The sequence below is a fragment of the Sus scrofa genome, chromosome 7 (assembly GCF_054392235.1).
Source record: "Sus scrofa isolate SSC_HxYL_T2T_F1_AM1 chromosome 7, Sscrofa_HxYL_maternal_Yorkshire_Landrace_v2.0, whole genome shotgun sequence".
NCBI classification, from domain to species: Eukaryota; Metazoa; Chordata; class Mammalia; order Artiodactyla; family Suidae; genus Sus; species Sus scrofa.
In genome coordinates this window covers 34,330,773-34,355,283 of record NC_139389.1, presented here as the reverse complement: position 1 = coordinate 34,355,283, position 24,511 = coordinate 34,330,773, and the positions used below count along the sequence as shown (strand labels likewise).

General features: G+C 38.8%; 2 protein-coding genes across 16 annotated transcripts in view; one reads left to right on the top strand and one right to left on the bottom strand.

Annotated features, from left to right (window-relative positions):
• Positions 1-24,511, top strand: part of GFRAL (GDNF family receptor alpha like) — a 58,615-nt gene that overhangs the window by 10,926 nt on the left and 23,178 nt on the right. For all 3 annotated transcript variants that reach the window (XM_084967777.1, XM_084967776.1, XM_084967778.1), the window contains 4 exons: positions 1,924-2,334; positions 3,482-3,538; positions 4,653-4,983; positions 10,243-10,493. In XM_084967777.1, coding sequence (XP_084823903.1) covers positions 1,924-2,334; positions 3,482-3,538; positions 4,653-4,983; positions 10,243-10,493 — 1,050 coding nt within the window. The remainder of the gene's footprint in view (positions 1-1,923; positions 2,335-3,481; positions 3,539-4,652; positions 4,984-10,242; positions 10,494-24,511) is intronic.
• The window catches only part of HMGCLL1 (3-hydroxy-3-methylglutaryl-CoA lyase like 1), a 199,151-nt gene continuing 176,507 nt past the window's right edge, over positions 1,868-24,511 (bottom strand). The window contains exons 9-16 of one of the 13 annotated variants that reach the window (XR_014809897.1): positions 24,424-24,483; positions 13,742-14,382; positions 12,649-12,822; positions 7,534-7,873; positions 6,270-6,713; positions 4,736-4,959; positions 4,279-4,478; positions 1,868-2,328 (exon numbers count right to left, since the gene is read on the bottom strand). Coding sequence is in view for 1 of the 13 variants with exons in the window: in XM_084967779.1 (XP_084823905.1) it covers positions 24,445-24,483 (39 nt within the window). In the remaining 12 variants the exon portion in view is untranslated. Of the gene's footprint in view, positions 2,329-4,278; positions 5,178-6,265; positions 6,714-7,533; positions 7,874-9,335; positions 9,497-9,818; positions 9,978-10,818; positions 14,383-20,319; positions 24,484-24,511 lie in introns of those variants that run through there. The other 12 variants (XR_014809899.1, XR_014809904.1, XR_014809902.1 and 9 more) reach the window with 12 other exon arrangements.

The window sequence follows — 24,511 nt, the reverse complement described above, 5'->3', positions numbered from 1 at the left end:
CAAGTCCATGATTTTCTTTTTACATTCTAAGAAATCTTTGTCCGACCCAAATTCACAAGTATTTTCTCATATAGTCTAGAAGTTATCCAGTTTAGAGTCTACATTTAGGTCTATGATACATGTTGAGTTAATTTTTGTATATGGTGTAAGCTATGTGTTGGATATGTTCTTTTGCTATATGGGTATCTAGTTATTCCATCACATTTGCTAAAGATAACTTTCAGTTTCACCTTTCTCAAAAGATCACTAGGTTGTATGTTAGTGGCTCTGCTTCCAGATTTTCTATTCTGTCCCAATGACCCATACCAATATTTCACTGTTTCATTTATTGACATTTCATGGGATGTCCTGAAAACAAGGAGTGTAATTCCTTTAATTTTTTTCTTTTTAAAAATTGATTTGGTTATTCTCCTTCTTTGCTATCCAATATAAATTTTATAATCAGCGTGTCAATGTCTACAGAAAAATCTTGCTGGCATTTGATTTGACTTACATTGAAACTATAGATCAATTTGGGTAGAATTGATATCTCTAATATGTGAGTTTTCAAATCTGTGAACTTGGTATATCTCTCCATTTATTTAGGACTTCTTTGATTTATTTTATCAATATTTTGCACTTCTCAGTATAATAGTTCTTACACCTATTTTGTTAAGATTCACACAGATGTCCTTCACTTTTTTGAGGCTTGTTGTAAAGGGCACTTTATTTTACATTTTAATTTTCAACCGATTATAGTAATATACAGAAATACAGTTGATATTTTATATGGACCTAATATCCTGTGATTTGCTCAAATCAATTATTAGCTCTAAAAGTTTTAGTTTTAAAGGATTTTTGTGTTTTTTTTTTTTTTTTTGTAGAATCTGTAGGATTTTCTACATAGATAGTCTTGTTATCTATGAACAGAGAGAGTTTTATTTCTCCCTCTCCAATCTGTAGCCTGTATTTCTTATTCTTGCTCTGTTGTTCTGAGTAGAATTCCAGTATAATATTAAAAAGGATTGTTGGGAGTGACTATCCTTGCCTTTTTACCTGTCTTAAGAGGGATGCATTCAGGAGTTCCTATCATGGCTCAGTGGTTAACAAATCCGACTAGGAACCATGAGGTTGCGGGTTCAATCCCTGGCTTTGCTCAGTGGGTTAAGGATCCAGCATTGCTGAGCTGTAGTGTAGGTCACAGACGTGGCTCGGATCCCACATTGCTGTGGCTCTGGTGTAGGCCAGCGGCTACAGCTCTGATTAGACTCCTAGCCTGGGAACGTCCACGGGCGCAGCCCTAAAAAGTATAAAAGACAAAAAAATTAAATTAAATTAAAAAATATAAATGCTGGAGAATGGATATAAAGATGGGTGCATCAGTCTCTGTTCTTGGTTAGCTAAAGACATAGCAGAGTATCTCTAAACAGATACATGGTATATCCATCAAATTAATTTTTCATGAGGGCATAAGGGAATTAGGAAAAAACTGTGTGAAAAGGCTTCTTATAGGGGAAATAATGAAAACCAGTGGAGAAACACTTTCATATAGGTCCCTTTCTAGGAGAAAATGGAAATTCACAAAAATTTATACCAGAGAAATAATGGACTATCTTTTAAGTATTTTAAGTTATACATGATTTCTACCCATCATCAGCAAAATGTAATGAAAACACAAAAGGAAATGATGATGATAAACTAGTAAAAGAAACTGAGCATTATTTTTATGTTTAGTTACCTAAACTGTAAATAATTGGTATTTTATTTCATTTTTTAAAAACCAAGATCATTTGCAATAGCTCTCTGGAAATCATTGTTCAGGTTTTTTTTAAGAAAATAGGTGTTGGAATATTTATGAAAGATACACTCTTGAGAAAACTTTAAAAGGTTACAAGTAAAAGAGCTTATTTAATTTTAAGTCATGTTTTTAAACTTTATTTATAGAAGCATCATCACTGTCCTCAAATGTGACTTCACAATCAAATACCACACAGTGGCCCCATCAGAAAGATACGTCATTAACGACTGAAAAAAAGAGTGATTGCGTCATGGCAGCACACTTCTGCCAGGAGTCTGAACATTGTGCGCTTTTGTATGAGAATTTTAAGAAAACCTGTGGGAAGGAATCAGAACAATGCAAGACCCTTGATGGAAGCTACTTGTGTGCAGCGTTAAGAGAAAGTCTGAGAGAAACAGTCTTGTGGAATTGTCAATGCCATGACCCTTCCAAAGCAGAGTGCACCGAAATTTGGAAAAGCTTGTTTGAAGACACTTGTATCCAGAATGCTCAGATGAATCAAGTTCCAGCCTTCACTGAAGAGGATGAAGACGGATTCAACCTGGACAGTTCTTCAGGTTTGGTATTCAAAGGAAGAATTTGGGAATATTAAGTATAATCATAAATAGTTACTAACTAAAGAATACTTTATTTCTGGGAGTTCCCGTTGTGACTCAGCAAGTTACAAACCCAACTAGTATCCATGAGGATGTGGTTCGATCCTTGGCCTTGCTCAGCTTGTTGTAAAGGGCACTTTATTTTACGTTGCCATGAGCTCTGGTGTAGGTGGCAGACAAGGCTCTGATCCTGAATTGCTGTGGCTGTGGCGTATGCCAGCAGCTGCAGCTCCCATCTGACCTCAGCCAGGGAATCGCCATATGGCACAGGTGCAGACCTAAAGCAAGAAAAAAAGAATATTTTATTTCTGATTCTAGCTCTGTCATTTCTGCCTATGTTTCTCCTAGAATATTAAAATTAAAAAACTTAATACTGTGATTATGTCTAAAGGGATTATGAAGAGAGAGGTAAATGCTAAAAGGTTTTAGAATAATGTAAATTTTATTCAGTCATTCATTCATTCGACAAATACTTATGAGACATTCACAGTGTGCTAAGTCCTAAGTACTGGGCAGCAGGATTTAAAAAACAAACAAATGTTGAATATAATTCCCTGTGCTTGTTGTTTATCCATCTTTCATGGAATAGTTTGCCTTCAACCAATGTTTCTGCAATAAAAAGTTTTAGAATTAGATGGTCACCAAGTTGACTTCTATCACGGGAGTCTTCAATTCTATAATTATAATTCATAAAACCTCTGGGAGGCTAAGATAATCAGAAGTGGAACTCATCTTTAAATCACTTTTCAATCTCATTAAGACTTTACTGGGAAGATTTTTTTTGGATCAAACAATATTCCTTCTGTTCTTTCTCCCCAGACAGACCCTTTATTTACTTCCACGCACATGGCCTAGTCATTAGCATTTGTTGAAATCTTCAAGTAACTGAATACTCAGAGCAGGGCTGTTTAAATTGATTCGAGTGATATCTCAGAGGTTTGTTTTTCTTCATCTCTACCTCACTAACCTTGAGTATAAGGGTTAAAGAAGTGTTACCTGAGCTTATATGTATTTTTGCTTGGTTACTCATTCATAAGTGTAGTCCACATTCTCTTAGTAAATTTAGAAAGCTGTTCATTAATAAAATTGTCTCTTGTTTTCCTTCTAGATAACATGAAGGAGGATGGTGTATTTAAGCGGAATCTGACAGCTCCTTCCTATCATGGTAATGTTTAGAAATTGTAATTCCGTTCTGCATTGTAAATTCTGAACAATAGAATTTAAAATGTAGTTACTAGGATTTTTTTTTTTTTTTTTTTTGGTTTTTAGGGCAGCATTTGGAGCTTATGGGAGTTCCCAGGCTAGGGGTCAAATTGGAGCTGTAGCCACTGGCCTACACCACAGTCACACTAACAACCAGATCTGTGCTGCACCTGCGACCTATACCATAGCTCACAACAACACTGGATCCTTAATCCACTGAGCGAGGCAAGGGATCAAACCCTCATCCTCATGCATGCTAGTCGGGCTCATTATTGCTGAGCCACCTCAGGAACTTCCAAAATGTAGTTACTAGGCTTTTTAAAGGAATGCCATTACAAGATGAATTCTGCAGATTTTTGATATGAAAAAAATGCAAAAAAAAATATTGCATTTCTTCCACTGTTTTACTTCTCCATTAATTTATTTTCAATTATGCTGAGGAATACGCTTAAAATAAAAGGCTAGATCTTCTTTAAATTTCATAGATATTTAGGTCACATAAATTATACTGTTTGAGGTCAACTCGTTTTGTGTATATGTGTATGTTGTGGGAAGGGGGGGCATTCGCACATATCTGTGTTTCCAGAATGTGCACATTTTTAGATGTTGGAATAACTAGATGGAGCCTTTAGTCAAGATTCCCCTTCCCAAATAAAAAGTGCAACAGAATAAAAATCATTTGGTTTGAGCCATTGAACTCACCATCAGCTAGATAGCTCAAATACCATTCCTGAAGATTTATTGTTTACATTTGGGAAACGTGGACATGAGGATTTTTTTCCTTCAGCTCAGTTGTGGCCCTACACACTTCCCATTACTTCTGGATGATGATCCATACGCAGTGTAGATGAAGGATGTTTCAAATAACCCACTAACCAGGTCCCTGTAAGTTCATATTAATGCTGGAAAAAAAAAAAGAAGAAAGAAAAAGAAGATTAAAAAGCAACATTTGCCAAAAATAGCACGTGGGTGCATCTTTGAAGTTTGCTTATGGACTTCTCAGGGTGTTTTAGAGATTTCTGTATGTACAGCTTTTCGCTGACTTTCCCACGACCTGGGTATATTGTTGCTTTTAGGAATCAGGGGGATCCAGTCCTGTTTGGAAGTGGCAGAGGCATGTGTGCGGGACACAGTCTGCAATGCACAGTTGGCCCTTTACCTGAAAGCTTGCTCAGCAAATGGGAATCTGTGTGATGTGAAACACTGCCAAGCAGCCATACGGTTCTTCTATCAAAATATGCCTTTTAACGTTGCCCAGATGTTGGCTTTTTGTGACTGTGCTCCATCTGATATACCTTGTCAGCAGTCCAAAGAAGCTCTTCACAGCAAGCCATGTGCACTGAACAGAGTTCCAGCCCCGACCTGCCTCGATGTAATTCGCAGCTGCCAAAATGATGAATTATGCAGGTGAGTAAAAGCACGCATACCTGACTTTCTGATTTTGGCACCTTATTTGTTACAGTCCAGTCCCAACACTTGATCTCATTACATTAGTTCCCACCATCATCCAACATGATGTAAACAGAGCCAGACAATTCATAGCTTTGACTCCCTGGTACATGTGTCGTATCCTTTTCGAAATTCAAATGCAGAACATGTTACTGGAGTAAAAAAAATCAGCATGTCAGGATTTGGCAGTCATGAAATAGCATGATTGAAATTACATATTCAAGTGAGACTAATGAATTGCTTCAATAGACCTGGCTTATATGTCAGTTTTATTATTTGCCTATCTTGCGATGATTATCAAGGCTGTTGAACATCACAGAATTTTGACAAGCGGATTCTTCGAACTTCAAAATAAATCTTTTGTGTCTTAGGCTAGAACCATGGAAGGAGCAGGTAGCTTGAGGAGAGTTTGGACCTCCCCAACAAGCGTGGGCAAGTCCAAACTTTTTCCTCTTCCCAGCCTCTCAGCCTTGATTCTTAGAGCAGTGGTGTTAGTCGTATATTTGCTTATTCAAAAAATAATTGCCAGGCACCTACTACTGCTTTAGGCATCAGAGTGCAAGAAACAAAAACGCCTTCTCTGTGGAGCTTGTATTCTCGTAGGGATAGATAGATACTAAATAAATATTATATAATATTGTAAGGTAATGAGTGCTCTGGAGATACACACACACACACACACACACACACACACGGGAAATATGAATGGGCAGAAAGCCCTGCAATGTGGTCCTGGTAGGGAGCATTTTAGCAGAGTTGGAGAAGTGAGGAAATGAACTTTTGTGAGTAAATATTTGGGGGAAAAAGAGATACCATCTAAATGGATAAGCCAGGACTGAGGAAGAAATGTGTGTGGCACATTCTCAGGCAGTAAGAGGGAGGGGAACAGCAGACAGGATTTACTTTGAGAAAATGGAGAGGTATTGGGGGATTTTGAGCAGAGGTGTGAATGATCTGCTCACTTATTAAAACTTCCACTCTGGCTGCTAGTTGAGACTGGACTTTTCCTTTGCAGGTAACTCCCCTTGGGCAGCATAAATTGAATCCAACACTCTGGCTTTTCTCCTATCCCCACAAGGCTCTTCATTATCACCTTTCCTTATATATTCAAGGGGAATTTATCTTTTGAGTGGTAAGAAAGCCACAGCTAGTGAGCTCTTTGGACTCAAGGCAGACAAGAGAGGAAAGTGTGAGAACACGGAATCAATCTGATGAATCAAAACGATCTGAAACAGTGATGTTACCTTGTTAAAGGAGCTTTATTTAGCAACCAACATGGAACTGTATAATTTTTCGGCTTAAGCTTCTGCTTCTTCATGGAATAATTAACTCAAGATAATTCATACCAGCTTTTTTGGTTGGTTGGTTGGTTGGGTTTGCCCTGTAGCTTCCATCAGAGACTCTATCCTTTAATTATATTTAGAGAAATAAGTTCCATATATAGCAAATTCATTGAAAGAGCAAGATGCATGCTTCGTGTGGAGGAGGGGCTCAGTGTGATAGCTCTAGACAAGACTTGTCATTTTTGTCCCCTTGCTTCGACCACTGGCAAACGAGATTCAAGGACATCAGCCTCCTGAAGGGTGGGTTCTTGGTAAACTGTTTTCCTTCAGCCTTTTAATTATCCTCCCTCCTTTACTGTCAGTCATTCTCACGTGCAGAGCAGCTCCAGATCTTGTAAACATTTGCTAAAAAAAAGACCCACTCCCCTATAAGACATATTCTAGTAAAGGGTACAGATCTCAGCAGAGTGCTAGAGCATTGGCTTTTTTTTTTTGCCTCAACTTATCACAGAGAATGCCATTGTCCTTAAGAAAGTTTTAAAAGTCTTATCATGCAAGTATTTAATCAGTTAGTTTGACTAATTGTTTCTCTTGAATGAATAATAAAATTATGATAAAATATGTTTACAAGGCAATTTAAATGGTTCAAACTATTTACAGTTCAAAAATCCTTCCTCAGGGAAATACTGTATTTCATGGAATCAAAGATGCAAATTTTTTGCACATTTAGTCGTTAATGTGTTTGGAATGAATCTTAAACTCAATGCTCAATGGCCAAAAAAAGCATTAAATTAAAACAATGTAATTGTCGAGTGATTTTAGTTGTAATAAAATAATGGTATCTCTTATGAGCCGTGAAATATGGTAAAAACATTTGGTTACATTATTTTTCTCATATTAAAGATTTATCATATCTGTCAATCATCTACCTATACTAACAGGGAAACCAAATAACATTCTAACCAGTCAGGAGACCCTTTTTTTTAAAGTAATCCCTGTAAAAATGTCAGATATATCCATGGATGGGTACCTAGCTTTACCTGATGCCAATGCCACGTCCCCAGACAGCTACCTCGTTATCTTGAAGATGTTTGTGCTCAGTGCTCACAGCATGAGATACCTGAGCTTCCCCATCAAGTAAAACATTTCAATGGCAAGGGATGGGATCTGCCCCTTGAGAAGCCTGTGATGGATTCTGAAGCACACACACGTGCGTGAACCTCACCTTGGCATCAACACCTTCCCAGATGCACCAATCACAGAGTTGGTCATTTTCCACGGCAAGGGTTCCCAGGTCTCACTGCTTCTCCAAAGGCTTGGTGCAGGGTCAGAACATAAAGTGCACTCAAAAGATGTCATCTCCTTTCCCTCCACTTTCGAATATCTTGTACTTAATTTTGATATTGTGTCAATATACAGATACACGTCTCTTCTTATGTACTTTCTCCCTTACATATATTAGTTCAGGGAGTAAGGACTGTGTGTCTTTGACTTCTTTTCACTGTGTGCAAATAGTCTCTCAATGCACATCTTATAGAGATGATGGAAAGATCACACAGTATTCGCTGTCAAGATGAAAAGACAGAGTCTGTCATTTTCTCCAGCAAATTTTGCCTTAGGGAGATTTCCAGTATTTATGTTAAATTATTGTTAATGTAATTTAAATGGAAAAAAATCTCCAAGTGAAAAACCACTTCTTCAGTGAGAATGTTAAGGCCTCATCACTTATCTTTGCTGCATAAGCACCTTCACATGGGGCAAAGCAGAGCAGTTAGATTTTAAAATACGACTTCACTCCCTGTCATAGATTCCTCAATTCAAGATAGGTTTTGAAACTCCTCTGTTTATTTTAAAAGGGCAAAAAAGATGATTTAAGGCCCTTTTTCAACTGAGTTTGTCCAATACAGATGTATACTGGGAGGTGAGATTATGTTCTGCACGTTATAACTGTTTAGTTTACAGGAAATTATAATACATTATATTTTCATACATATGAACTCAAGAAAGTAATGGAGAAAAAGGTATTTGCCTAGAAGAAATTTTATCTACTTTTTTTTTTTTTGGTCTTTATAGGGCTGAACCCAAGGCATATGGAAGTTCCCAGGCTAGGAGCTATAGCCACTGGCCTACACCACAGCCACTGCAACGCAGGATCCGAGCCGTGTCTGCAATATACACCACAACTCATGGCAACACCAGATCCTTAACCCACTGATCAAGGCCAGGGATCTAATCTGAATACTAGTCAGGTTTGTTACTGCTGAGCCAAGACAGGAACTCCTATTTTATCTACTCTTAAAAAGCAAAACTCCACAATATGCATATTTAAGTACCGTGGAATATTCACAAAGTTTGACTATATTTTAGGTCACAAAGACAAATGTTATATATCCTACGTTCAGAAATTACACAGACCCCAATCATTAAACACGCAATCAAAAATTTAGAGGGAAACTAAAAAGGAAATAATCAACTCAGGTTAAAAATTACTCACTTAAATGCTTAATTGTTCAAATAATAAACCAGAATAAGAAATTTCAGAATATAAAGAAAATAAAGATAGTGAAACAGCTACACATCAAAATATTTCAAACATAAAACAATTTCTGTAATATAAATTTTTTGCCATATTCAATTTTTTCAAATGAATTAGAAATGAGTTTACCAAAGTATTTTTATAATATTTTTATTTTTAATTAAATATTCTTCAACTCATTATTTTTGCAAATTTTCTAAGCTAATTTTTTGAATGGAAAAACTTTTATGAGTAGATAAATTGTGCAACTTAAACTTTGTAAAAACACATTTAAATATGTATTAATATCTTTTTTAAATAAAACAATAAAGGGCACCTTTCAACCTCATAAATGATCACAATACCATCAATGCTTATATTTAGGTGACATCTTATATATAACATTTAATTGCATCAAAGGAACACATTTGTTCTTCTGGATTCAGAATTATGTGCTCAAAAAATTTAAAGCATTTTATTAAATATAAATTTTAATATATATTAATTCTTACCACTGTATTTAAAATCTAATTACTTTCAGATGATTTAAAATATGAGATTATTGAAAACAATGTGATTTATGGATTTAAGCAGAGCAGCATCATGACAGCAAATAGATCAGGACTTCAAGTGACATCTACTCAGAGTGTTTTCCTGCATGTTTGATGGTGATCTATTCAAGAAAGGGCAAAGAGTAATTATAGGTGATAGATACTAAGAAGATTAATATCCTTGGTTCCACTGAGTAGGCATCTTCCTTTACTGTGACGTTTTAAATATGAAATTATTGTACACTATCCAGACTTTTACTCAAAGCTAGTACAGCAAGAATGAAATACATGGAAAACTTACGAATAGATGTGGTTCTAACAAATTATCTCAACCATCAAATAAACTCATATTTTGCTTTAAATTGGCTCATGTTGCCAGAAAACCTCAGAGCATTTTGTTAATTCTAATTAGTCTGCTTAGAAACGTTGAGAAGAGTACAGTACCTCCCATCCTGCGTGAAAACTGTCTTGAAAGGTCAAGAGCCTTTTCTGAAATCACTTGGTATGAGATGATGGCCAAATGCTACTCTCAGAACCACATTCTGCTTCCAAAATTATGGCTAATAAATCTCCCAAGTAGCTCGTACTGCAAATCATCACCCACTGAAATAAAATTAGTAATGAAGGAAGATTCATCCAGGGAATCCTAAACTCAGCCTCTGTCTTTCATCACAAAATGAAAATAATTCTCTACGTTTTCTTCCACACTCTTTATTGGAATGTTTGAATGTAGAAACTGAGCTTTCAGCTATACTTAGAATCATCTAGAAGGCATTTTGTTTTATGTCAGTCTTTCATTAGATGAGGCAGCACTCATGTAAATGTGAAATAGTACTATTCAGAGGCTAATTCCTTTTTCTGACTCTAGGAGGCGCTATAGAATATTCCAGGCAAAATGCTGGCAGCACGTGACAGCAAAGTGCCATGATGATGAGACCTGCATCAGTACCTTAAATAAGCAGGACTTCACTTGCTCCAGAAGTGATGACTGCAAAGCAGCTTACATGGGTACCCTCGGGACTGCCCTTCAAGGGCAGTGCACCTGTAGGACCACCACCCAAAGTGAAGAATCTTTGTGCAAGATTTTCCAGCATATGCTTCATGGAAAATCATGTTTCAGTAAGTTACCCAAATAAAATTTTAGATATGTATTATACATATTTCTTGGTTTTGTCTATATAGCATAAAGCAGTAATCTAGCACAGAAAAATTACTCGGAAAGACATCTTTACATTTGCTATTCCACTCTTAAGTCTATTTTCTGATCATGTTTTGTGCATTTGCTATTTTACTCATTTATCTGCAAGTGGTATGTGCTTTCAATTTGCATGATTGGTCACTCCTAGTTCTCATTTATTGATTTCAATATCAACAGCATAAAAGGTTTATTCTATCAGATAACTGAATGTATCATATCTATTGAAAGTAACAAACCAACTCCAAATGTAGTGGCTTGAAATGATCGTTTATTTGCCCACAGTTCTGCTCCTTGGGCTTGGCTCAGTTAAGTGGGTCTTCTGACAGTCTTGTTTGGGGTCACTCGTACAGTGGATTGGTGGCAAGACTGAGGCTGAACGGTCCAAGGTAGTATTTAGCAAGCACCATTGGCTGGGATGGTGTGATTCTCCTCTTCAACAGTAGAACCCGGTACCCTTTCATGGTGATGGCAGCACCCCTAGCAGCTAATCCCCAACGACTAAGTACTTACGAAGTATCTGCTTCTGCTATACTTGCTAATGCCTCACTAGCCAAAGCAAGACACATGGCCAATTTCAGAGTCTCTGTGAGAAGGGACTATACCAGGAGATGTACATTCAAAGCTGGATTCATCGGGAGGTGGTTAAGTTAACAACCTACTAGACAGCTGTCCCAATCTAAGCAAAACATATTTGCCCTTGGATTTAGTCACATCCCCTTGGTCTTTAACGTGTCTGCTGATCTCCCTCTAATGAGAGGATGGAAAATGCATTTTCTAATTCTTTACTTTTTTGGTATAAGAAAACTGAGATTTGGGAATTGAGATAATTTGTCCAGAGTCTCAAAGTGAACAAGTGGTTGAGAGGCATTTGGCTACAAGTCTTACAGAAAGAACCTAATGATGTGATCACAAGACCTCTCTATCATCTACCTTCAGGGTTAGTCCATGCAACTATTCGACCCCCCCAAACATCCACAGCCCCTAGGGCCCCTAGCAGTAACCATCAAACCCACAGTTACCATTTCCAGAAGGAAATAATAGAAATTTACCCTTTCACTGTTAAAAAAAAAAAAAACAACTTTATATTTATGCAAATTTTGACAGATATAGCTATCTTTATATATACCTATATCTAACTATAAACAAACACATTTTAATTTTTTTTCTATTTTTCTTTAAAGATACTAAAGAGATACACATTATCCAACATGATCAAAACTGTGATTTGTTACACATTAAGTAATAGACATACAACTCAGAGTGTATGGCTTTGATTTCAACAGAGCGCTCTATGGAGTTTCTACAATTTCTATAATTAGCACTCCAGACATATTTCTATTGAAATCATCATGCTGAGAGGAAAACTGTTGCATTATATATGTTGAGTCATAATGTCTAAATAATCTTCCTCTCTGATTAATATTGGGTGGCTAATTCTGTTGGGACTAAAGGTAATTTAATGAATGGCTCACAACCTTACAAGAGGACATACCAAATAAGATAACTTAAACCAACAGCAATGTATGCAATTACATTATCATGCTTATTTGTAAGCGGTTTCTCCATATTAAATGGTATCCAGAAAAAAAATGTAATTCCTACAAGTTAATGATAACTCAGTTCCTTGGGCATAAATCCCCTAAGAATGCCAGTCCAAGCAACCTAATTCTGCTTCCAAGCCTGGTTTTCTCCCATGTGTTTTTAATTATTGTTATGTTTTGCTTTCATTGTATTTGGCTAATATAACCTGCACAGAGTGGGGAAAAAAAGTTCATGAGGAGACAGTAGAAATGGACACACACAAAAAAATCCATAAACATTGACATAGTATATACTGTTTTAGAAAAAAGAAAATTCAAAATGATTTCACTTTTCTTCACTCACTTAGGAAGACTAAACATTATGAAGTTTTCTCCTCAAGCATTACCTACTAAAAGTAGGAATTTTAAGTGACAGGTTTATAGAATTAAAGGAACCTTAAAGGCCTTCCGTCAGAATTCTGGGTACTTGAATTAACAGGAAAAGTTTCAGACAAAAACACACATTAAATCCTTAGCCTGGCTAGTTCTAACAAACCTCTATCCCCCGCTCCATATTCTTGGGAAGTAGTAGCACACAGAGATTTTTGAATGAATTTTCTCTCTAACCACTGCCTCTGGCTCTTCACATCAGCCCAGCATGCTCACACATTATCAAAAACAGCCCTCATTATAGCTGGTTTCCAAGCTCTTCAGCTTCTGCTCACTTTACCTGAAAGAGGCAGAATGGAGAACAGAGAGGACAGTAGGGGGGAGGTCTTTCACTGGTCACAATTGTTTGGCTTTGAAGCATTGTTCAAACTCACTTGACCTCAGGCCACAGTCAGCAATGCATTTTACATTTGATTTTTATATGCAGTGTCTTCCGTGTATCCATTTTTTTTAGGCCCACACCCATGGCATATGGAAGTTCCCAGGCTAGGGATGGAATCAGAGCCAAAGTTGCCAGACTCCACCATAGCCACACAGCCACAGCAATGCAGGATCCAAGCCAAATCTGTGACCTACACCACACCTTGAATCACAGATCCCTAACCCACTGAGGGAGGCCAGGGATCGAACCTGAATCTTCATGGATACAGCTGAGCCACAACAGGAAATCCTCTTCTGTTTTTTAAAAAATATTATTATTCTTGGAGTTCCCATCGTGGCTCAGTGGTTAACAAATCCAACTAGGAACCATGAGGTTGCGGGTTCGATCCTGGCCTTGCTCAGTGGGTTAAGGATCTGGTGTTGCCGTGAGCTGTGGTGTACGTCGCAGATGTGGCTCGGATCCCAAGTTGCTGTGGCTGTGGCATAGGCCCATGGCTATAGCTCCGATTAGACCCCTAGCCTGGGAACCTCCATATGCTGTGGGATCGGTCCTAGAAAAAGCAAACAGATGAAAAATAAAAAATAAAAAAATAAAAAATATTATTATTCTATTCCATTTTTTTTTTTCAAGGCTGACAACTACCTACTAAAATGACTTCATGACTCATGTGTTGCTTTGGGAAGGCTGAAAAAACACATGCCTGAAACATAAATTCATCTGAAAGAAATCTACACTGATGTAGCCAAGTCAGAGTCTTATAATAATTATAAATAATTACAGAGTCACCAGAATTTATTGGTCACATTTCTCATCTAACCTTCATCATTCCATGACCTGGACACTCTTATTCCTGTGGTTCCATATGGGAGATCAAGGGAGGTGACAGGTACAATGGTTTGCTCAGCTTCCTTGCCCAGGCTGCGGTGCATGCGGGACCCCACGTCTGGCTGGCTGACCGCAGCCCACTGGGTTCTCCTGCCTGTGAAACTGTGAAGACAAGGAGCTTGTGTCTGTCCAGGATGCTCCACAGCTCTCACAGGCAGAACCTCTTCATTCCGATCTCGGACCTGAGTCTTGAAAACGTGCTGAAGAGCCCGCCTCAGTTCCTGCCTGCTGACCACACCTGGGCAACCAGCACCCTGAACACACTGGAAGCTCGGCCACCACCTTTCACTTACCTGCAAACCTCTGCATCCATACAGACCCACCTCTCTCCGGGATCTTGCAACAGAGACCAAATTGGTGGCAGTTATTGCTGAGAGAGAGATGACAGAAAGGGAAGAGAGAAAAATTGGTTAAGACAGGGAGGACCACAGACGTGGAAAGAATTAGAGGGTCACTCTTGCCTTTGCTATTACGCTGAAAGGTTCAGTCCACGGGTGTGTGCGCAAGGCAGGCTGACAGGAATGTTCCATTTCTCCTGGTACAAAGTTGTCTTTGTAGGCCAACTGTAGTCATCTAAAAGAGATTTGGAAATATCCCCATTCCGCCCCTGAAGTCACAGCTTCTTTTGGAAGAATTATTTTTATAAGATAAATACATAAAAAGAGTTTACCTATTTCTCTGAAATCCTATAGGGGACAGAAAGCATTACGGTGGTGACACAAGCTTAAAATTTAAAGAATGTGGAAGTAAAAATAAGTTAAATTCCTCTCTTAAGAGAGTCAATGTTAAGAAAATTGGTGTACATTCTTTCCAACCTTTTTTTGGGGGGGGAGGGGCTTGTAATACACACATGCCTTGAACACTTTGTATACACTCAAGCAGATGCCTTGCCTTGCCCTGACACACCACACACACACACACACACACACATATTTTTAAAGGAATCAAACTATACATCCTGCTTTACAGCTCCCTTTTTACTTTAAAAATATGTGGTGGACCCATTTTCAAGTTTGTACATGTATGATTGCTTTATTCTTTTTAAAGGCTGCAACCTATGCGCATGCACATGTGTGTGTGTGTGTGTGTGTGTGCAACTATAATTTATTTAACTATATCTATTAATGTGGACATTTAGGTTGAATGTGATTATTTATTATTATAAGCATTATTGCAAGAAATGTTATTGCACATTTATCTTGCATTCTCATAGAATAGATTTCAAAGAGTGAGATAAACTAGTCTTAGAATTTTGGCATTTTTAAATTTGATAGAAACTGTATACATTTTTTCCAATTACATTTTGAGTGAGAAAGTCATTTTTTAATATACATTTTTATGATAAATAATACCAAACATCTTTTCAGTGGCTTGTTGGAAATATTCTGGTCTTCTTACCTATTCATATTTTTCACTTAAAAAATCTGCTTCTTTTGTATCAGTAAATTATACCATTGTTGCCTGTATCAGGCATTTGTATGTATATGTAGGGATCCACTAGTCTGCACCCCTCTTCCCAGGATCCTGAATTCATGGTGTCCTATGGAAAATGGATAACCTGGGGTCTATCATAGTCCCTGACTCAGATCTTGACCCAGCTAAGCATTATCTGTGTTATAAAAGGGGAGAAATTTTTAAACTGACTCTTGAATATTCACCCATTCTTCCATATCTTACATCACTGAAATATATACCTGTGCATGATATTCTCTGGGGGAGGGTTCGTTTTATTTACTTTTAATTTTTTTATTTTTTTGTCTTTTTGCCTTTTCTAGGGCCGCTTCCCGCGGCACATGGAGGTTTTCAGGCTAGGGGTCTAATCAGATCCGTAGCTGCCCGCCTAAGCCAGAGCCACAGCAACGCGGGATCCAAGCCGCATCTGTGACCTACACCACAGCTCATGGCAGCACTGGATCCTTAACCCACTAAGCAAGGCCAGGGATCAAACCCACAACCTCATGGTTCCTAGTCGGATTCATTAACCACTGCCCCACACAGGAACTCCTGGGGGAGGGTTCTTAATCTTTATTGAAGAGGAGAATTAGCTAGTGATTAAAAGTTCTGATACCCCATAAGCTAATAAAATTACATTATATGAAGGCAAGACATGGGTATCAGCCGGGCTGACTTTGTGAGCAAGTGGCCAGGAAACTTTCTCATCTCTGTTCCTGAATTTCTAGAGTCCATGTAGTTGGACTCTAGCTAGAAATTTAGTTGATTTTTATACATGAATTTGTGTGCAGCAACATGTTAAATACTCAAATTTTAACAATTTGTTGACTTCTGCGTTTCCTATGTAGATAATAATATGCTCGTCAACAATTATGTTTTTCTTTCCTCTCTTTAATGCTCATACATTTCCTTTATTTTTTGCTCCCCGCCCCCACAACTAGGACCCACAGTAAAAAATGTTAACTAGAAATGATGATAATAAGCATGCTGGTCTTATATCTGATCTTAAAGGTAATTCTTTCACTCTTTCACCATTTCGTATGATGTTTGCCATAAGTATTCTATAGATGCTTTGTATCAGAATAAAGAATTTCTAGGAGTTCCAGTCATGGGTCAGCAGAAATGAACCTTACTAGCATCCATGAGGACACAGGTTCGATCCCTGGCCTTGCTCCGTGGGTTAAGGATCCAGCATTGTCGTGAGCTGTGGTGTAGGTCGCAGACTTGGCTTGGATCCCGCATTGCTGTAGCTGTGGTGTAGGCTGGCAATTGCAGCTCCGATTTGACCCCTAGCTTGGGAATCGCCATATGCCTTGGGTGCTTCCCTAAAAACACAAAAAAGGAAAAAAAAAAAAAAAGAATTTCTATTCCTGGACTGCAAGTATCTTTTAAAAATAAGGTTGAATTTTAGTAAATGGGCATTTTCACTGAGGTTGTTCAGTACTTCTTAGTGACTTTCTTGTGGTAGAATGATTGGTCATGGTGCCAACTGTGTCATCTTACCAGAAAGGGAAGTCCTCCATTCATTTCTAAACATTCTCAAGGATCCCCATTTGTATGAAAAGGAAAAAAAAAAAAATCTTGCTAATTAACTGTCACATCGCCTCCTCTTCACAGCCAACTTTCTCAAAAGAGTTGCCTATATTTCTCCATCTCTTATGCACCGGTCTGCCCGCTCCAGTCTGGCCCTCACTAGAGCAGCTTTCTATTTTCTAACCTCATCTATGTCAGGGCTTCCGGAAGTTCTTGTCTTACTAGAATTTTACTTTATTTATTTATTTATTTATCTATCTATCTTTTTAGGACTACACCAGCGGCACATGGAGGTTCCCAGGCTAGGGGTCGAATCAGAGCTGCAGCCGCCGGCCTATGCCACAGCCATAGCCATGAGAGATCCTAGCCATGTCTGCAACCTGTGCCATAGCTCATGGCAACACCAGGTCCTTAACCCATTGAGCAAGGCCAGGGATCGAACCTGAGTTCTCATGGATGCTCGTCGGGTTCGTTAACCTGACGGAGCCATGACGGGAACTCCTTACTAGAATTTTAAGCTGCCTTAAAGAATAGTTTAATACTCTTTCTTTCTTTCTTGAAATAGTTTTCTAAAAAAAAATATCTCTTGGCTTTTATTCTCCTGATGCTTCTTCTATGTCTGCCTTGCAGGCTTATCCAATGGACCAAGAGACCCTCTCCTAGACCATAGCCTGCTCAAGGTTCAGCTGGAGGCTTTCTGCTAGAGTAACTGTAATTTTCCCCTAGATCCATCCATGGCTACAACAGCATCATCCCTTCCATTGATTTATAGTCTTTAGGGCAAACCTCTTTTCTAAGCTTCAGACCAATTATCTGCCCACCTCCTTGATATTGTCTTCCAGAGTTTAAGCTCATGCTAGCTGAGTTAATAAGCAAGCTCCAGATCATAGAGGCTTCACACAGTGGGAGTTTGTTCTTTGATAACCAAAATTCCAATCAGCATTAGGAAAGCTCATTTAGAGGACCAGTCTCTGCCTCAGGATAGACTTCAAAGCCCTCTCCATTAAGAGAGCAGAATCAGACAGAATGCAGAGGGTCTTGCAGTCAGAGAGGGGCAGTTCATGTTTGGAATTGATAACCATGCACATTGTCAACACCCCACATCCCACCGACCCTGACTCAGGTCACACAGCCACAATGTCTGCAAGAGAGGCTAGAAAGTCCACTGGAGCTTCGAGCTGGAAGAAATGGCCACTGTGGTTATTAATCAACAAGTAAGACTCTGCCACTGTTCATCGTTTTGGCCAATGTCTATTTCACTCTTCTGCCCACACAGAGAACATACTGACCCTTTCCCTAAGGGAGACAACCCAAAGTTTCCCAAATGTTCATCCACCTCAAAAACCAGGATCTTGCGGGGGTGGGGGGGTTGCAACCCAGATGTTGCAGCACCGTGTGATGGACAGGCAGCCCAAGAACTAGAAAAACTAATTATCACCTGCCATCTCCCCACACAAATAACAAACACATGCACCCACACACAAATGCAGACACACATGCCATATATAAAAAACAGGACAGGGACAGCATAACCTCAGTTAACGCTCTCATTCCAAATAAGGAAAAATGGGAGAGTTATTGCACCCAGTAATGAGATCCTGCCTGGTAGGCATTTGAAGCCTTTTTGACAGATCTGGGAAGGACCATCTGGGTGATTCCATCTTGGTCTCTGGAAGATTCTTTCTTGTCCTTCATGCTCCACAGCAGTATCTGAACTGGGGAGGAGGGAGGATGCCCTCTTTGGGGGACAGGAGCTCTCCTAGACCATAGCCTGCTCAGATGTTTTGAGGAATTGAGAGCTGTTTTAACAGTTAGCAGTCACAGACTCTTTGCATATAGATGGGTGGCTTCCTTGGCAAGAATCTCTTAAAAATGTATCAGGTTTCTAATCTATTTGCTTTTTGTCAATTCTATGTGCCAGGATCCCTAATAAAAAGTGTTTTCTTGACTTAGTTCCCAAGTCTGCCTTATTTCCTTGCTTCCTCACCCTCATGCCCCTCTCCCTTATGCAGTGATTCAAGCTAATCTAAACCATGGACTTGAATGAAAAAACTGTAATCCCCTTAATCTGATTTTTGGGGCAGAGTTGAGTCAATTTGTTTAACTCAGAAATACTGGGCTGGAGATCTTTTCAGTCGTTATCTCTTACTACTTATATCTAAGACAGTTGGCTTTCACATGGTAGGGTCTTCATTTGAATCTCAATCTCTGCTTGAAAACCAGCCAGTCTCTACTGAGCTCATATTCTTATTGTAATTCTCTGTACAATGCAGTCAAGAGTAATCAACCCATGTCATCAACTCCAGTTTGGGACCTTCCAAAGTGCTTTGAGAAATGCATCTCAGAACAGTCTTTGCGGCAGCAGAGCAGGAAAGACATTTAGCTGTTGGATTCCATCTCCCATTTGTCAGGGGTGGCCCCGTGACACCTGACTCCCTGGAAGTTGTGGATAGTGCATCCTCCAATGTACATCTTATGCCACAGGAGAAGAAAAGCACTGGGGAGGGAAGAAGGACATGTACTGTGCCAGGTCCAAGAGGAAGAACTGTCAGGTTGCATCTGGACAAAGATGGACTAGGCATTTTGATGGTAAGGAACAAAGGCACATCCATACCAAAAAGGTATAAATTCCAGCAGGATGCATCACTGCCTCCTTCAGGGTGGAAGGATTATGATGTCATCTGTCTGCCACCAATCAGTCATACTGAGGGCTCCATACAGGTCTCTGCTGTTGCTAGGTGGTTTGGCATTTAGCATTGAAGAACTTTAAAGGCTCAGCCTTAGTGAGAGGGAGCCATGGCTGCTTTCCTTGCCACTACTCTTTCCATGCTGGTTGCAGGGGTACTGGGTGGCAGAAGAGGGCACAGTTGGCTTTCTTGGGGTTTATCTGGTTGCTGAGGGCTTACTCCATGGTGGATACTGACTGCTAGACATTAACCTGAGATGGGAGGTTCTGCCCACTTGGTGCCACCACCATTGGTCCTTCTGCCTGTCTCTTCTTCTCATTCCTTTGTTTACAAGGATACTCTTTCCATGTCTCCAATCAAGCAATCTTCCTCTGCCCATCAATCTTAACCTCTACCCACATCTCTCTCTCTCTCTCTTTCTCTTTCTGCAAAGTGGGTAATCAAGAGCACTGGCCATGCTCTGCCTTAGGGACCACCCCATGCTCTGTTAGGGACCACCTCTAGTGGTGGCGGCTGTCCATTTACAGTTAGCAGTGATTCACTGTACTCACCTTCCTGCAAGCCAGTGAATTAATGGATCTGATAATACCCACGAGCATGTTAGGAGCTATATGGCAAATGGGTTCCTACTACAGATGGCATAGCCTTGCTCCAAAATCCAAGAGGTCTACACTGTGATGCTAGCAGGGCTTGCCAGGGATGCCATATGCATCCAGGGAGCTTGAATGAGATTAAGTATATAGAGTTCATGTTACATAGCAAATATTCTATACATTTTAATAGTCCTGCCTTTAAATACCATTGTTTTTATCACTGGATTCGGGACTGGACCACTGGGTTTCTTTTTTGTTGTTGTTTTGTTTTACATAGACTATACACGGTTTGGGACTTTCTTTCTTTCTTTTTCCTTTTTTTGGCCATATCTGAGGTATGTGGAAGTTCCTGGGCCAAGGATCGAACCTGTGCCACAGCAGCCACCCCAGTCATAGCAGTGATACCACCAGATTCTTACCTGCTGAGCCACATGGGAACTCCAGGAGTTTCTATATTAATGTTTCCCAAAAGACAGCTGTTTCCCCAACTTTATTAGGAAGAATCTGATAATTGCAAAGATAATCCCAAAGTACTGAGAAGATGAACTTTGAATTCTTTGATCTCAAAATGGTTAATCCTCAGAAATCTAGAGATTTTTTTAAAAATAGAGATATTTGGCCCTAACTCTAATTATTCTAATTCAGTAGGCCTGGGGGGGTAGCTCAGAAATCTGTAGTTTCGTTGTTGTTTTTAATCATCTGGTGGTTTTATTTTCAACCAAGTTGGGGACCACTACTTTAATTAGCAGCTGGGAAAAACTGTGTCACTGGCTGTGGGTCCCAGAGCCTCTTTTAGCTCACACCTCTCAGGGACTGAGAAATGTCTGTGCTCAGAAAGGCAAAGCTCATACCATGCAGCTCTTAAGGTGGCCTGCTTCACCCCAGTGCCTAAAAACACAGTTGGTATACATTAGCTACTCAGTAAAGAGTGAGTGAATTCACAGATGGGTGAATGAATGGATAGATGAGTGGGTGGGTGGATGGATGGATGGATGGATGGATGGATGGATGGATGGATGGATAGATGGATGGGTGGATGGATGGATGGGTGGATGGATGGATGGATGGATGGATGGATGGGTGAATGAACCAATGTTTACTACAACTCTATGGCAGCACTGTCTTCTGAATACCATTGTTTTTTTTTTCCTCTTAGAACTCTCTTAATAATATAGCTTCCCTATTAAAAGACTTACTCATTTGTGTTTCCGTTTAAGCTGGAATTTTCAATTCAAATATTTGAGCAAAAGAATCAGGAATTAACAAGACCAGGCTGCTACCACTGCCCACTTTCATAAAAACAGTTTAGGCTCCTTATATTTTCCAACATGTTTCCTCTTTACAGATCTACTTTCAAAAGGTCTGGATAGTCAGAAACTATTTTACAGTTGATCTTTGGGTAATGTCAACATTGAAATAGGCCACTGGCTCTAACACTTTTTCTGCTCATAAGTCTGCGTTATCCCCTTAAAAAGCTGTAGGATGCAGGTAGCCCTGTCTGTTGGTAACAAGGAAGAAAGAAGATTGTCCTCAATAGATTTGCAAAACTACCTGGTTTTTGGAAATAGTAATATAAAAACTCCTAAACATGTGTATAGTCTCTTGAGAGGCTTTTAAAGAGCCCTCCTGATTAAGAGATATTTCTACAACTTAACTGCTTTTTTTTGAAGCCCTACTTCTCACCTGTATGTCTATTGAGGCCTCATCTTAGATATCAACATTATCAATAAGACTGATTTACTCATCCTATTTGTCTCCCTTCAATGGATAGATTATTGTTTGGATGTGTTGCCTTATAACATTTTACCTGTCTATTCCCAGTGAAGGTCTTGATCTAAAATTAGCATACCATTAGTGAGTATTTTTTATAGAAAATCCTTTAAACACACCCATTTAGGTACAGAGGTACCTAATACATCGTTTTATATAATTTTTAAACTGCATAAAAATTTACAGTCATTTTCAGCAACATAATTTAAAGATTGTACAAAATGAATTAGTAGAGGCTCAAACTCACTTTTGTATATTCTCGTTTTAAGTTTTATTGTCATCCAATCATTGGCTGTCTGAAAAAGGAAGATTATAGGCTACAAAGAAAACAGCTAAATGAATTATGAAAGATATTTCCACTACAAAAATCTCCCTCCCTACCTCTGTCTCTCTCTCCCCTCCCTCTCCCCTCTCTCATATGCTTACACAAACACACAAACACACACATGCATACACACATATACACCACCTTCTCTTATAGCCAATTCATGTAGTTTAGTATTCCAGGAGCTTTATGTTAAGTTTTGGCTTTAAATAAATCACTTCATCTAGCCAAAACCACTGACTTCTTCTTGGTTCCTACACAAAACCCTAATTCAAGTCCAGTTTCCTTCAAATTCAGTCCAGGTGCTAAAAAAGTCTCTTGGTTTTTCCAAGGAACATTCAACATAATTTCTCAACTCTATATTCGTATTTATAACATAGCCTCTAAAGAGCCCCATATTTTGTATTTTCTTTTTTTTGGGGGGGGGAGGATCTTATTGCCTAATAGTGTTTTATTTTTTTATTATCCCACTGTACAGCAAGGGGATCAAGTTATCCTTACATGTATACATTACAATTACATTTTTTTCCCCACCCTTTGTTCTGTTGCAACATGAGTATCTAGACAAAGTTCTCAATGCTACTCAGCAGGATCTCCTTGTAAATCTATTCTAAGTTGTGCCTGATAAGCCCAAGCTCCCGATCCTGTATTTTCTAGATTAAAGGGGCTCCATGGTGAATTTGTAGCCCATCATATTCATAGATGCTCACTTATCAATATACGATTTTCCTCTTAAAAATTATTCCTTTAGGATCTTGTTTTTCATTATTTGCAGACTCTTTAGAATTATTTAGAGAACAGCCATGTGTGTTATAAGTTATTAATACAAAGGATAATAAAAACGAATAAACCATTTCTTTAGAATAACTTTAGTTACCACTCAATATAAAAATTCAGAGCCATGGTAAATAAGCTCTGTACATTTAGACTCTCATGCTACTTATAATTCATATTTCTTTGAGTTTAGGCCCCAGGGATATCAATGTATTAAACCTTTATTAGTTTTCAAACCAAAAATATAAACAGGGCCTCTTTCACCTCCCTCATTCCCCAGCCCCAATCTTGAATTTTGGCTAAAGGCCATGATCATCCACAATGCCTCTAATAATCAGATGCCAGATTTGTTTAGAGAACCTAGCCTTAGATATAATTGAATAATTTCTCCATCATTTACAGGATAAGTAACTGTAACCAATTCCTCTCTTTTTTGCCTCAATTTCTTATCCGTGAAATGGAAAATCAACCTTAACCAAGAATGTTGGTGCCAAGATTATAACATTAATTCATGGGAAGAAATATCCATAACTTAGTAAAATTCAGTAAATATTAACTCTTACTATAGACTTTTAGGGATTTGGAAAATCACACAAATCAATAATTTTTGTGTCATCATTAGAAAGGCTCACAGATGGTGTGGCAAATGGGCAAATTTCTGGAAGTTCTAAGATGTCATATTTTCTCAGGATGAGTGACTCTTTAAATATGTCTCTGAGTGACTTTGGGACAGCTGATGAATTTGGACATGTGGTCTCAAACTTTGATGTGTATAAGAATCACATAGTTGCTAGTTAAAATGCAGATTCTGATTTAGTAGTTCCGGGTGAAGGCCTGAGATGTGCATTTCTAGCAAGTTCCCAGTTGATAGTAATGTTGCTGGTCCATGGATCGCACTTTGAGTAGCATGGACCAAGACAATCTCTTACGAACTTTTAAGGAAAAAAATCTAATGTAATATATATCAAGTAACTGACGTATCTCGTAGCTTGTCTGCTACTGAGAAACAAACCCACCTAATCAGCCAGCTGCATTGGGTCAATCTAATAATCAGAAGGCATCGCTGCGTTATGAAAGATTTCAAGTAGCTTCCTTATCATTTCCTAAAACTTTTCTTGAGATGATGGCTTAGAGCAGTGGTCCTCAAACTTTAGCTGCAAGGGCATCACTTTGAGGGCTTGTTAAACACAGATCCTTGGGTCCACACCCCAGAGTTTCTGATTCAGTGGTTCTGAAATGGAACTAGGGTATCAGCTGTTGCAGATACTGCTTTACTGCTTGTCTGGGTACCATACTTCAAGAAAGTTGACCAAGAAATGCAGAAGGCTGCAAATAAGAAAAAGGTTGTTTGCAGCCTTAAGAATTGCGATTCTGGAGGCACTGATTTGAGTAGCAATTCAAATGTGCTGTAATGGTCTGGTTCCTAAAGACAACAAAGATATCCCAGAGAGGCTCATAGGTTATCTTTACAGAACCATACCTGGTACTGGGAGGCATTCAGTCACTTGCTGGCAGTTGATTGGTTGTTAAGCTGAGGTCTCTAGGGAGAAAAGAAGATAGGTTTCAAG